The 12,894-nt window shown below is 38.1% G+C and overlaps 1 protein-coding gene across 9 annotated transcripts in view; it reads right to left on the bottom strand.

Annotated features, from left to right (window-relative positions):
* The window catches only part of Dennd1a (DENN domain containing 1A), a 543,784-nt gene that overhangs the window by 365,136 nt on the left and 165,754 nt on the right, over nucleotides 1–12,894 (bottom strand). For 8 of the 9 annotated variants that reach the window (XM_041675232.1, XM_041675224.1, XM_041675226.1 and 5 more), the window contains one exon: nucleotides 6,349–6,398. The exons of the other annotated variant lie outside the window; for it this stretch is intronic. In XM_041675232.1, the coding sequence (XP_041531166.1) occupies nucleotides 6,349–6,398 (50 nt within the window). The remainder of the gene's footprint in view (nucleotides 1–6,348; nucleotides 6,399–12,894) is intronic. 9 annotated transcript variants of the gene reach the window in all.

Genomic DNA, 12,894 nt, shown 5'->3' with positions numbered 1-12,894 from the left:
TTCAAGCTTCTCACCTTATTTTGTTTAATATTGAAGTTGCTTATAGGTTTGGCGCAAAAACAGCATGAAGTTTGAGGTTTGAGTCAAGTTTTTCGATAAGAAATGAGATTTTTTTACATATCAGTAAGCTTACTCATTTTGAACACTGAACTGTAACTACACAAGGTATGTGCTGGAAACATATGCTGAACAACAAAACAGAGATCTTGCAACTCACATGGCTGATTACCTAATTGAACAGCAATTTCTCAGGAATGACAAAATTGATTCAAAGGATAAGATGGAATGGTCACACCAGGCACAAGAAACTGATTATTTCTAGCAAAGGAAAAAGCTATGCAAAGACCATGGGGGTTGAAAGGAGTTGGGCACATGCAGGAATGAGAAGGATACCAGGAGCACCTAAATAAAGCACAAGACATGAACAGTAGGACCACATGAGTTGCTACATAAAGTGAGCACTAGGCCATGCAGAATACCTCATACACAAGTCATGATAAGGCATTTGCTCTTTTGGGTAGGTATGGGGTATTTGGAGTAATGAGAGGGCACTGAATACTTCCCATCAAAAGAAAAGCATTCATCTCAAATATCTAAAAGATGTTAAGTACAGCACACTAGTTAGAAAATCCACAGGAATGTTTGAGTTGGAAGCATAAATTCAGAAGTCATCTGAATACGGGGTGGTGCTGAACACTCCAGAAATGATGAGGTCAACCTAGGAAAAGAGTCCAGAGAGACAATCATCCAGAACTCATTCACAGAAGCACTACTAGAGACAGCAGATGGAAAAAGAACCATTAAAGGAAAGAGAGAAGGACCAGACAGAACAGAGGAAAGAAGGTCGCCTGTCCTGATACATCAAGATGAGAAGGGGAAATGTCTATCTATCACTGTGAATGATAAGGAGGTGGCCTTGATAGGAACAGTTGTAGCTGAAAGACAAAAGCAAGGGAGGCTAAGGAGCCGAGGAATGAGCTGATGGGTACAGATAACTCTTTCAAGAACTAAAGAACCAAACATTAATTAGGTGGGAAGACTCAGTGTTGGGTACTGCTTTGGGAAGGGAGAAGTTATTTTTAAGCCACTGAGAATGACACTGGAAAAAGAAAAAAAATTGTAAGAGATGTGCTTTGTGTAAGAATACTAGTTCTTCTACTTACAAGCTGTGGTGGTAACATACAAGTTACTATACCTCTCTGATCTCTTCTGTAAAAACAATCCTCACACTACAAAGTGGTTTTAAGAATTATAAATCAATAATATAAAGAATATTTAAAATCTAGCACATAGGAACTACACAACAACAATGGCCATGACTGTTATCAAGTGCATGTCTGGAACTCATACACGTCATCCCTGCTGACTATAGCATAGTCACTATAGCTGACTAACAATCATCTCAAGAACTGTTCAGTGCCAAATTGTCCTGCCCTTGAGAGTTTGTGGCCAGCTGGGCAAAGGCCAAGCTTTTATCAAACTGTATCTCCCATCCTTATGGACCAAGAACCACAAAACTTTTTTCCATGAATACACTTTGCATTTGCCGGAATCACAAGCTTCTTACCATCCCTGCTCAGTCAAACATTGAAAACAACAATCTCAGGCAGTAAGCTGCAGACTGTTAGAAACAACATAGCCCTTATCTGCTCAAGAAAACACCAGACATTTCTAAGAAAGAACAAAGATCTCCCCCGATCTTTTCTACCTAAGCCTGATGAAGTAAATTATCAATAACCACAGAATTTAAACTTATCAAAACTGGAAGAATAGTAGAGAACGTCCCAGTTCTACAGAACGGACACAACAAGTCAAGGGGAGCACCAAAAGGAAGCCTACACCTCAACAGGTCACCACACACCCTGATGCTGTGGAAATGACATGAGCCACAACTGAACCCGTCATTTACATTAAACAAAGAACTGAAGTCTAGCAGAATCAATATATGGAGCAACAACAGAAGTATGGGAAGATTTATATTAATGCACTAACTCAGACAATTCTCTATCTGTGTGGGAGCCATTTTTTTCAGGTATCTAAATTTTCTACTTTTCTACAATACCTATATTATTTTCTAAGTATATTACTTTATGCTGTGTTACCTAATGGCAGCAGTATGATAATGCAGAGAGAGAGAAAAAGAGGGAGGGAGGGAGGGAGGGAGGGAGGGAGGGAGGGAGGGAGGGAGGGAGGGGGAGGGGAAGGGAGGGGAGGGGAGGGGAAGAGAGGTTGCAGAAAAAAAAAAAAGAGGGGCTTGAAAAGCAGTTCCCTACACACACTGGAGGCAGAACCTTGAACACATTACTGAACCTACCTGGGCTTCTGCTGCCCACATACAGAATACTGAGCACTATAGCACTACAAATTCCTACATTTCAGCATAAGGAAAAAACAGTGCACAGTGCCCAGCAGATGCCAGACACAAGCTAAAGTGCCAAGTAACATCTGAGCCCCTTTGCATCTGTGGCTGCATCTAAAATCATGTAACCGTGTCATTTCATTTTGTACATCTATCATTAATGAGTACTGATGCATTCACAGGAACTCAGTGAAACTGATTTAAGTTCTGAATAAGGCTATGCAAAGGAGGAAGAGGAAGAAAAGCCTCCCGGCATCCAGTGAATCATCACAGGCATTCTGACTCACTGACACTGCTGTCAGCATCATGTGCAACAAGAGGCAATCACAGCATTGAATGGGGTGTGTCTCTCATTCACTCTGAAAAGTGCTTTCATCAATAACAGGGAACCTTTTCTGAGACAATACAGGAATTTAATGCTTACTTTACTACTTCTATCCCCAACAAATTGCAAGAACTCTGGACTGAAAAGGAGTTCCTTCCCAGTATTGGAACTGTGGTAATGATAGGCAGGGCCTTTACTCTTCTGTGGATCTTGACTTTTTTCTGTAAAAGGGGAAGTCTGAGGGAGATGCTGTACTCTCAGACCATGGAGGCCTCTCCCACACATTTTCAGAGACTCCTGTGGCCAGAACCCAATCTCTCACAGTACACAGCAGTCTCCCCAGTAGGCTCCATCTGCTCTGACTGAACATCTCCAGGCTCACTCAGGGTTTTCTCCTCTGCTTTGTCTGTGTGCACATGAAGTGTTAGGTTCACTTCTCCACTTACCTACTTCTTGCTGGCCTGGCAGACAAAACACAAATCTCACCTACCATAACAAGTTCTCTCTGAGCATAGTAATCTTCAGTTACCTCCCAATCCTTTCAAACAGTGTTTAAAATGCCTTTACTGAACATCTTGATCTAAACCTGAGACCATTTCTATATTCTGCATATAACCCAACATAATGGGAGCTATCCTGGGTAAATCTTTGCTTTCATACCTATTGCCTGGCCATTGCTGAAAGAGTAAGGGAGGATATAACCAGTCAGGGTGGTACACTGACTAGAATTCATTAGATACTCAAAGCTAATAGTCTTTCCTTTCCTCCATCCCTTGATTTCTCTGGTTTTAGTGACTAGTCTTTAACCAGAAGGTGATCTACTAAGAGATGAAACCTAGGACAGGCTATAAGCCTAACGGGACCTTAGGTAAGTCATAATTCCTCCACACTCAGACAGTTCCAAATGAAGAACACGTACTTGCTCTTATCTCTTACATCAGATAAAATAAAACAAGTTAATATGTGAGACAGACTCTCTTCTGCACAGCTACTAGCATTATTATTTTTGGTAAGTCTTAGTTTCCGAAAGAACAACCTTAAAACAGAACAAGAGATGGCAAGACATCAGTGCTGATGGGTGATTTGATGATGATTGTGAAAGTTCCACTCCAGATGCATGACTGTTACTTAGGGTAGAAAAGCACAGATCCTCAGATCAGGAAGCCTTCCATTTGGAGTGCAGTCACCCACATTTGTCTACTCACTAAGTCCAACAGTTCTACAGACCCACCTGGGGAAACTTGTGGGCCTCAGAATCTGGGCTCATCTATTTGAGAGTGTGAACAATTAGTTTAAAAAAATCCTGACATTAAAACCTCTCAATTTCTCATAAAGGAGTCTAATTGTGATAAGCTCTTCTATATTAAAGTAAGTCTGCCTAAAAGGAACAAAAGAAGAGAAAATATGGTCTCCCAAATAAAGTGGGATCTTCTTTGTTACATGTTTGTGGCATGAGCTAAAGTTACCCTAAGGGATATAATACAATATGAAGACAAAATATTACACACTGAACAACCTACATAATGTTGCAAAAGAAAAAAATAAAGAACACCATTGGTATGAGTGATTTGCAAAAATGGGTTTTACAAGAAAAATATTTTTCCAGTAGCAATAAAGAAGCATCCAACATTACAGGTAACAAGGTGGGGGTTGCTTCAGAATTATCCCTGAAGGAGTTTCACTTTTATTTTCTTTAAGAACATAATTATCCAGATGAACAGACAAGCAGGGTGGTGTGTGTAGTGAAAATGAGAGGTGTGTATTATATTCATGTGTGCGTGCACACTGCATTAGGGTGGGTCATTAACTAATATTAGTTTTCAAAGCCAATTAAAAAACACTTATCCAAAATAGATCACTATTCTAACAAGCAATCTTGTCAAAATGTTTTCTTATATATTTTGTTGAGCATTTAGCTTTATTAATTTATATAAGTATCTTTTTATAATTTGTAATATAGTTCTTAATTGGCTAGAAATTCAATACATGCTGATACATATATATAAATATAAAATTTGCACTGAAATCTCTCAACAACACCCTAGAGTTCTTGCTATGTTTTAGAAGCAATAGGATAAGGAGGAGAGAAGGGATTCTCATTAAAAAGACAGATCCTCTTAAAAATCAAAGCTATTCTGTTCTGAGCACCCACAAGCTACTATCCTGGTTTTAAAAACTCTGAGTCTAAAAGCACAGCAATGGCTGATTGGCTTAAAAACAGCATGTGAGAACCAGGGAGCGCACTGATGCTAAGTGGCTGGCAGCATTCCAGAGTACTTTAGAACTCAAAATCCTTCAGCTACCATCTTATCCCACACCATTCTTAGATTTATCCTATAGACCAGGATACTGGTGTTAACATCTAGAAAAGAACTCAGTAGCATACTACCTACATGTATTCTAAACCACTCAAATCCTTTAGATCATGCCTCATTTGTGGATGTGAAAGATACATGATAGAATATTCCTGAAGATGGACATTTTACACAGCTTTCTTGGACTGTTTTCTGAAATTCATTAGTCATAATTTGCTCATCTTCTAATATCTCTAACACTAAAAGTAGAATTAAAACAAACAAACAAAACAGAATGCTTTTTACAGTCCCAGTTCAATTTCCCAAGAAAACTGAAAAGAGACAACAAGAAAATGGACAAATACATGATCATAAAAACAATGCTTCACTGGCATGAAAGCCACAGCAAACAGTTCTTACAAATAAGAGAAAACTCACTACCTTGCCATTTTACTAACATTAATAAGTTAAAACTAAAAAAGTAAAATCAAGTTTTTAAAAAATGCTGCTACCATGCAATGGATTATTTAACAAACAAAATAAAACAAGCCTTACAGCATTTCAGTTATCCTGGAGTTCTTATAGTCGAACCTTTCCCATAAATCACTTCCTATGATAAGAATACTAAGGGTTGTTTAGAAGTTTGTGTATGTTTTAATATTCGTGCCTATAGAAAACGCTGATTCCCCCAGAAACACTACCTCTGGTCACCTAAACCAAATGAATGTTACTATCTAGTAACATATCTTGTAAGCAGTAAAATGCTTCTAAACAAGGTAGGTTCGTATCTATTTAAATTTGATGTTGAAACCAAGGGAAAACAAACTGCAAAGCCAGGTGTTCATGTATCACTTGTTTAAGCCAAATATATTAATACTTAAATACAAATCCAACAGTATTGAATTAAACACCAACCATTCTTAATCATGGTTTAAGTCTGATAACCAAAATAAAAAATGTAATGCCTGCTGGGTGGTAGATGCCTTTAATCCCAGCACTCAGGAGGCAGAGAAAGGGAGATCTCTGTGAGTTCAAAGGAACAAGAGCTAGTTCCAGGACAGACTCCAAAGCTACAGAGAAACCCTGTCTCGAAAAACAAACAAACAAAACAAAGCAAACAAAAAAAGATTAATGCTGCACAAAATACATCTCACAAACTATTCAACATGTAGTTCTAAGCTTTAAACTTTTTGATGGTGTTGATAAAGTTCCCAGGAAAGGAGAATGCTGGAACTCTCCGTGGCATAGAGATACTTTAAACCATGGCTTAACAGACAGAATGTTAAGAATGGCATGGCTTTTATTTTCTATGGCAGGTTTATTGATACCATTTTTATTTTTAATAATAAAGTTTGAAAATCTGACACTACCTGTCCACATAGAAGGGGAAACAAAACTTGGTCAAAGTCTGTAGAACTTCCTGTGAAGAGAAAGAGAGATAATTTATACATCTAATGGGACCAATAAATCTAATATTAATCACAGAACACCATCTAGCAACTTTACCCTAAAGAAAGAAAGAGACAGATGAAGAAGTATGTGTTTTATCAATTACACAGGAGGAGTACCAGGCAGTCAATCATGAGAAATAATAAACATGATCAAACTTCATTAAAAATGAAAAATTAATCAAGAATCACACATGGGCAAGCAGCAGGAGCCATGCAGGAAAGCTCCGAAGGGAGGGAGGTGCTTGGGTTGCCGAGTGTTAACACCCCTCCAGGGACCATCTCCAGCCTGACCATATGGATCAGAGTGAATAACACTGAGCCACATGGGTTTGGCCTGGCAGGGCCGCTGTTGCTGGCACTGTTTTTGATTGTTACCTAGGAACAGAGGGGGCTGGGATTAGACAACGCTTCTCAGCATCAATAGGCCAAATTATAGCAAAACAGAAAAGCCAACTTGAAGATAATTGTTTATGAACATTCTTAACTTCATTTTTAGAGTTTAAAACTTCATTTAGTTGCTGTATCAAGAAGTTTGTTATTTGTGGCATAAATTAATTTTGGAAATCAAACTGTGACCACTGTTTGTAGTAAATCATTATTATAATTAGACACACTTACCTGTTTGTAACTTATGAAAATCCAAAGCAAACTATAAGTTTGAATAAATGTTTTTACAAATGCCGAGGCACATCATGGCAAGCACTTATTCAGGACAAAGGTACAGGATGGAGTGGCATCTCAAAACTTTATTTATAAAAGACAATGTTCTTACATTAAAACAAGAACATTGGAACATGTAGCACAATACAGGGTGGGGAACTTTTCCTAACAGACACATTTTATATACACATATATGCACACAGCTAACTATATATACAAGTAATTAACTATTTATTCTTCATAGACTTTTCTACATCTTGACTTAATCTGACCACAGGCTTGGACAGCCCACAGTTGGTGTTCAATCATAAGGTCACTGACCAGTGTTATAAATTTTTAAAAAGTACTCCTTTCATGAATTTGATTTTCTTTCTAACTATTTAAAATCCCAACCTCAAGACAAAATGAATTACACATTTTTTGGGGAGTGGAGGTTATTGAAAGCTGGTTCAATTTTGAACAAACCTGCCTGTTGCAAATACTAATCCAAGTGATAAATTAAAGATCAGTTTACAAATGTAGTGCTTTTCTAACTAATAATGAATTATCAATGCTAACTGAATTGATGCTTCTCGCTTCATTTATTTTTAAAACCAGTTCTATCATTCAAGAATTAAATCGCATCAATTTAATAATCCACTCAGTGAAGCAGAAAGCACATTGACTTGTTGTGCCAGAGGGTATTCTACCAACAAAATTTAATTGAGCATATATCCTAATTTTAATATCATTTTTGACTGGGTCTACATATATAGCAGCACTGTTAAGGCATGCCTTGAAAGAGTAATGAAAGCTAAGAGGATCTGCATGTTCTGAGAACATTACCTATCAATTGGACATTCTATGTGGCATTCAGCAGTCTATCTACTACGGTTTTAAACTAGTAGTGTGTGGCTAAAATAAAGCATCATAAAAGGAACAATTTCTCAGTATATATTATTGTCTCACAAATGCTTGGAAAGACACTGTATAAAACATTCATTTTAATGTAATTATAAAATACATTATCCACATACAAAACTCCTATGGCATTATAAAGTAAACAATTCCTTCTTTTCCAAATAATACCAGAAAGCATATGTCAATTTAATACACACTTCTTAAAAGTCAGTACCATTTGCTCACTCATTGCCAACAACAGCAGCTACAAAGACAGTCATCTTTTACTCCTCAAAAGTTTCAGGTGCAGAAAGCACTTCTCTGCTCTATGCTGGAGTTGTACTGGCAAAAGGCCTCAAAGAGTTTTGAAAGAAAGGACCCCCATGGCTACTAGAAAGCATTGTGCTCTACAGCAGAGTCAAAGGAATTGAATATGCCCAACTTATTACTCACTACAATATAAAAACTACTTACCACTTTCTTAGGTCAAGAGTAATGACCAACCATGAACTTATCTATCAAATAATAGTAGAACAAATATGGAAATGACCATTATAGGCTAAATATAACCCACCTCCCACAAGCTTTCCTTTTCATCCAAAAATGTAGTAGGGCAGGGGAGATAAGGGAAGAGGGGATGTAAGAAAATGCAGTCACATGTTTGCATATTACCGTATGCTTTTTGAGTTTGTGATGCCACAAGTGTTTGATATTTCAATTTATGTCAAACAAGATGGTGGTGTACTGTCAAAGGGGAAAATTGAGCATCTATCTGGAGAAACGCATAATCACATGATTTCAATCAGAACTAAAATATCTACTTCTGAGTATGGGGAGGGGGCGACAAGAAAGAGGGGAAACAAGCAATGTTCTTTGTAAAGAAAAGTTGCCAAAATAAACCATTTTTCTGCATACTGATCCTTTCATCATATATAAATATTCAGTTACTTTATCCTCTTTGTCCAGAGAAAAACACATTTATTCAAATATGGAAAGACCACTCTCTAAGGGAGGGAGAGCAAAACCTAATTTGAATATTTTTTGAACCATTTTAGTTATTACAGAGTATTTCAGAATCTTCCAACACTAATTTTACTAGGGGAAACAATCAATGAGTGGATACCAACCCCCTTTTCTCTCAAAAACCATGTCTGGCTAGGGAGTGTAGTTTGTAGATGTCAACTGCCCTGTTTATTCACCACACAAGCTCTTTCAGTCAGCCAGCCTCAGCTCAGCCTCCATTCCTGCCACATAAAGGGGATCTTGGAAAGGCAGGGGAGCTGATGAAATGTAAACGACCTCATTGCAAAAGTGGGGGTTGGGAGGAATGTGTGCCAGTTCTCTAGATCAATTTCCAAGTTTATATTTTCACAAATCTTTTTATGTACAGTCTGATTTTTTTTAATTTTAATGAGAAAAAAAAGTGAATCTATAGTATCCAGTCACTGCAGTTAAAGCGCGGGGCATGAACCAGATCCCAGGAGGAAACCAGTCCACCATGTCACCACTGGCTTTAGGACATTCGCCACCTGGTTCCATGTCCCCAGGTTCCAACTCTTTTCATAATCAAAACACTGCTGACATTATAAATCCCAGATGGGTTTTCTAAAATCCCTCCCAATCAATATATCCAACACATAACTTATTGGAGACAACACAGAGCTCATTGACTAAGGTGAGTTTGGTAGCAAAGTTTTCAAAATAAATGAGACAAAAATACAGCATTCAATCCCTTTGTGTCAGCAGACAATTTATGAAACAGGCAATTTCCAAAATGCTTTTCCTTCTAACAAATATATAATATTTTATGTGGGAAGAAATAGAAACTGAGGAGGGAGGAATAAAAAGGGGGATAGCCACACAATCTTTTCAGTTATGCATATATTAAACAGCCAGCTGTACAGGAACAGGAAAGAAGCAGCCACAGCGCCTGCCCACCAGGAGACAACAGCCAAGGCAAGATGAAACAAAAGAAGTCAGAAATGAACTCAGGGTTCACCTTGGTCCACTCTAGGTTCATCTTACTTAGTGGAAAGTCCATCAAGGGAATTTTCCCCACTGTGAAGAAAGAGGGAATAATTCCAGTACTGAGATATCCTCTTTAAAGTGCAGTCAAGTTTTATAGCTATGATGCCCAGTACAGACTGCTATCTGGGAGTAAAACTTTGAAGACTAAATTTAATGACTTTATCTAGGCCTGTTAATCAAGAGAAGGCTTGATTGTGTCACTCTAAATCTGAGCCTTGAAGAAGGGGTGCAGGTAATCTTACAACAAACATCCTTTGCTAAGTCAGACACTTTGTTTTCACTGCTTCAATGGCAGATGAAAACAGCAGTCAGACATAGACATGCATCTCCACAAATAAGTGCCATCTGAAGGATAAAAGTAAAACTCACTTTATAGTGTCTCCAGAAAGTTCAGAACACTGAGAGACAAGGCAGAATCTTCATAATTCAAAGTTTGGGGGGGGGGTAAAAAAAACATCTAAGAAATACTATGGAAAACTACAATTAGCCTTTTAGTGCATCCTAAAAGCTGACAGAGTACTTGATAATTTTCCTTTGGGGGCAGGGAGATGGAGAAGAAAACAGTGGGAAAACAAACAGAGGGAGATGGGAGTAAAACAGAGGAGGTCAGCTGAAGGAGGGGGAGATGGGAGAGAGGAGGGCAGCCAGTGGAGGGAGAGATGGGGGAGAGGAGGGCAGCCAGTGAGGGGGAGATGGGGGAGAGGAGGGCAGCCAGTGGAGGGGGAGATGGGGGAGAGGAGGGCAGCCAGTGAGGGGGAGATGGGGGAGAGGAGGGCAGCCAGTGGAGGGGGAGATGGGGGAGAGGAGGGCAGCCAGTGGAGGGAGAGATGGGGGAGAGGAGGGCAGCCAGTGAGGGGGAGATGGGGGAGAGGAGGGCAGCCAGTGGAGGGGGAGATGGGGGAGAGGAGGGCAGCCAGTGGAGGGGGAGATGGGGGAGAGGAGGGCAGCCAGTGAGGAGGGAGATGGAGGAGAGGAGGGCAGCCAGTGAGGAGGGAGATGGAGGAGAGGAGGGCACTCAATAGAGGTGGGAGGAAATTAAAGAAGGAAGCCAATGGAAAAACATTTCCTGAGTTTTTTTTATATCTAATTTATTTATTCATTTCAAAATTGTAGGTATGTGAGAAAAAGAAGCTCAAATTCCTAACATTTTATTTATTTATCTACTTCTAATTTTTTGTTTGTTTAGTGGTAGGAGGAAAAGCTGACCCCAACCTCTAAAAGTGAGAACAGTACCACTGATGTGAAAGAAAATCCTTTGGCCAGTGATCTCAAAACATAAGTTGAAAGGTACAGAACACAGACAATTCAAACATACAAAAAGAAACAAAATTTGTACTTTAAGCTATTTCAAGTTAAATCTAGGGAATCCAAGGGAAGCTAATAAAGGTTTCTAATGTTTACAATTAAGAAGAGTAAAGCAGAAGTTCCTGGAAGCTAATTTGCATCAAGTTCAAGGATTTTAATCAGAAGTTTCCTAAATGTGAAATCAGTAAATAAATTTTTATTTTATTAAATTAAATTAATTAAATTCAAGATCCATATCATGGTTGAAATCTCTTTTTTTCCCCTCTCCCAATAAGAAAAAGAGGCTTTGAATAAAGGGTTTTACAGAATGGCCTTTCAACGCTGACCAGAAAAGCCAGGTCAATTTTTGAACAATACTGCTCAAACACACTTTCTGCTACTTTTTCTTTTAGGAATATTTAATATTTACTCTCAACTTACTTTCTATGAATTTTAATTTTTAGTTATGTACATAATTATAGTAATTTTAATTATACCTAATATTTAGAATAAATGTGGCAATTCAAAGATAACATTACAATCAAGTAAATTCATCATACTCTATAAGTGTATCATATCAATTTTTTTCATGGAACCTTATTTTTTTTAAAGTCATGCTGGAACTAAACCCAGAGCCTTGGGCATACCAGGTAAGCAATCAACCACAAAAAGACCTTCCCAACATTCCCAACAAACATTAACTTTCTATTAAATAATCAAGGACTTTTAATTACAACAAAGGAAAGTTCCAACAGCCAAAGATCTACTTCAAGAACCACTTTTGAGCCAGGTGGTAGTGTACGCCTTTAATACCAGCACTCAGGAAAAAGAAGTAAGCAGATCTCTGTGAGTTTGAGGCTAGCCTGGTCTACAAAATAAGTTCCAGGACAGCCAGGAATGTTTTGGAGAGAAACCCTGTCTCGAAAGACCATACAAAAACATTAACAACAACAAAAACCACTTTTACACATTAATCTCTATGCCCTCTCAAGTCCAAAGTAGAAAGACAAAATCTTGTTTTCTTTTTACTTTTTAACAAATTTTAACAAATTTTTGTGTTCTTTCCTCTCTTCAGAATAGTTCCCTACTGACAAGCTATTTCATGGTCACAATATTATAACGGGTCCTCTATTGCAATATTTTATCTGATAAACATTAAACCTCATGGCAAAGAGTTGAATGCCAATACAATTCTTAAGGTTGGTTTCAAATACTTCCAAAGTGAACGAATGATTTGGTTATCATTTCATACAATTAATATTTAGTGACATCAGTAGTGTGGTTCCTTGGGCTTCAAGTTCTCCCTCTAAATTGTTTTTACCTAGATCATTTTATATTCTTGTTATCTGAGCATGTGTGTTACCAATATTTCTAAAAGGGACAGGTCCTTCAAGTCAGCACATACCAAAGGGTTCCTACAGTAAAACTGCAAACACAATTTCCCTCAAGAAGTCATCTGCCCTTAGGAAAATACTCTGGGGAGGGGGAAGGAGGGGAAAATGAGGATGAGGAGGAAAAGAAAAAGGAAGAAGAAAAGGAAAAATAGAGTACTGATAAAAATACTATTTTATAAGCATATTAAAAGCTGTCAGCTTTTAAATATTTTAAATGCAC

The sequence above is a fragment of the Microtus oregoni genome, unplaced genomic scaffold (assembly GCF_018167655.1).
Source record: "Microtus oregoni isolate MIOR12 unplaced genomic scaffold, Mior012 000025F_ref0000491, whole genome shotgun sequence".
Classification (NCBI taxonomy): domain Eukaryota; kingdom Metazoa; phylum Chordata; class Mammalia; order Rodentia; family Cricetidae; genus Microtus; species Microtus oregoni.
This window is presented reverse-complemented; position numbering and strand designations above follow the sequence as displayed.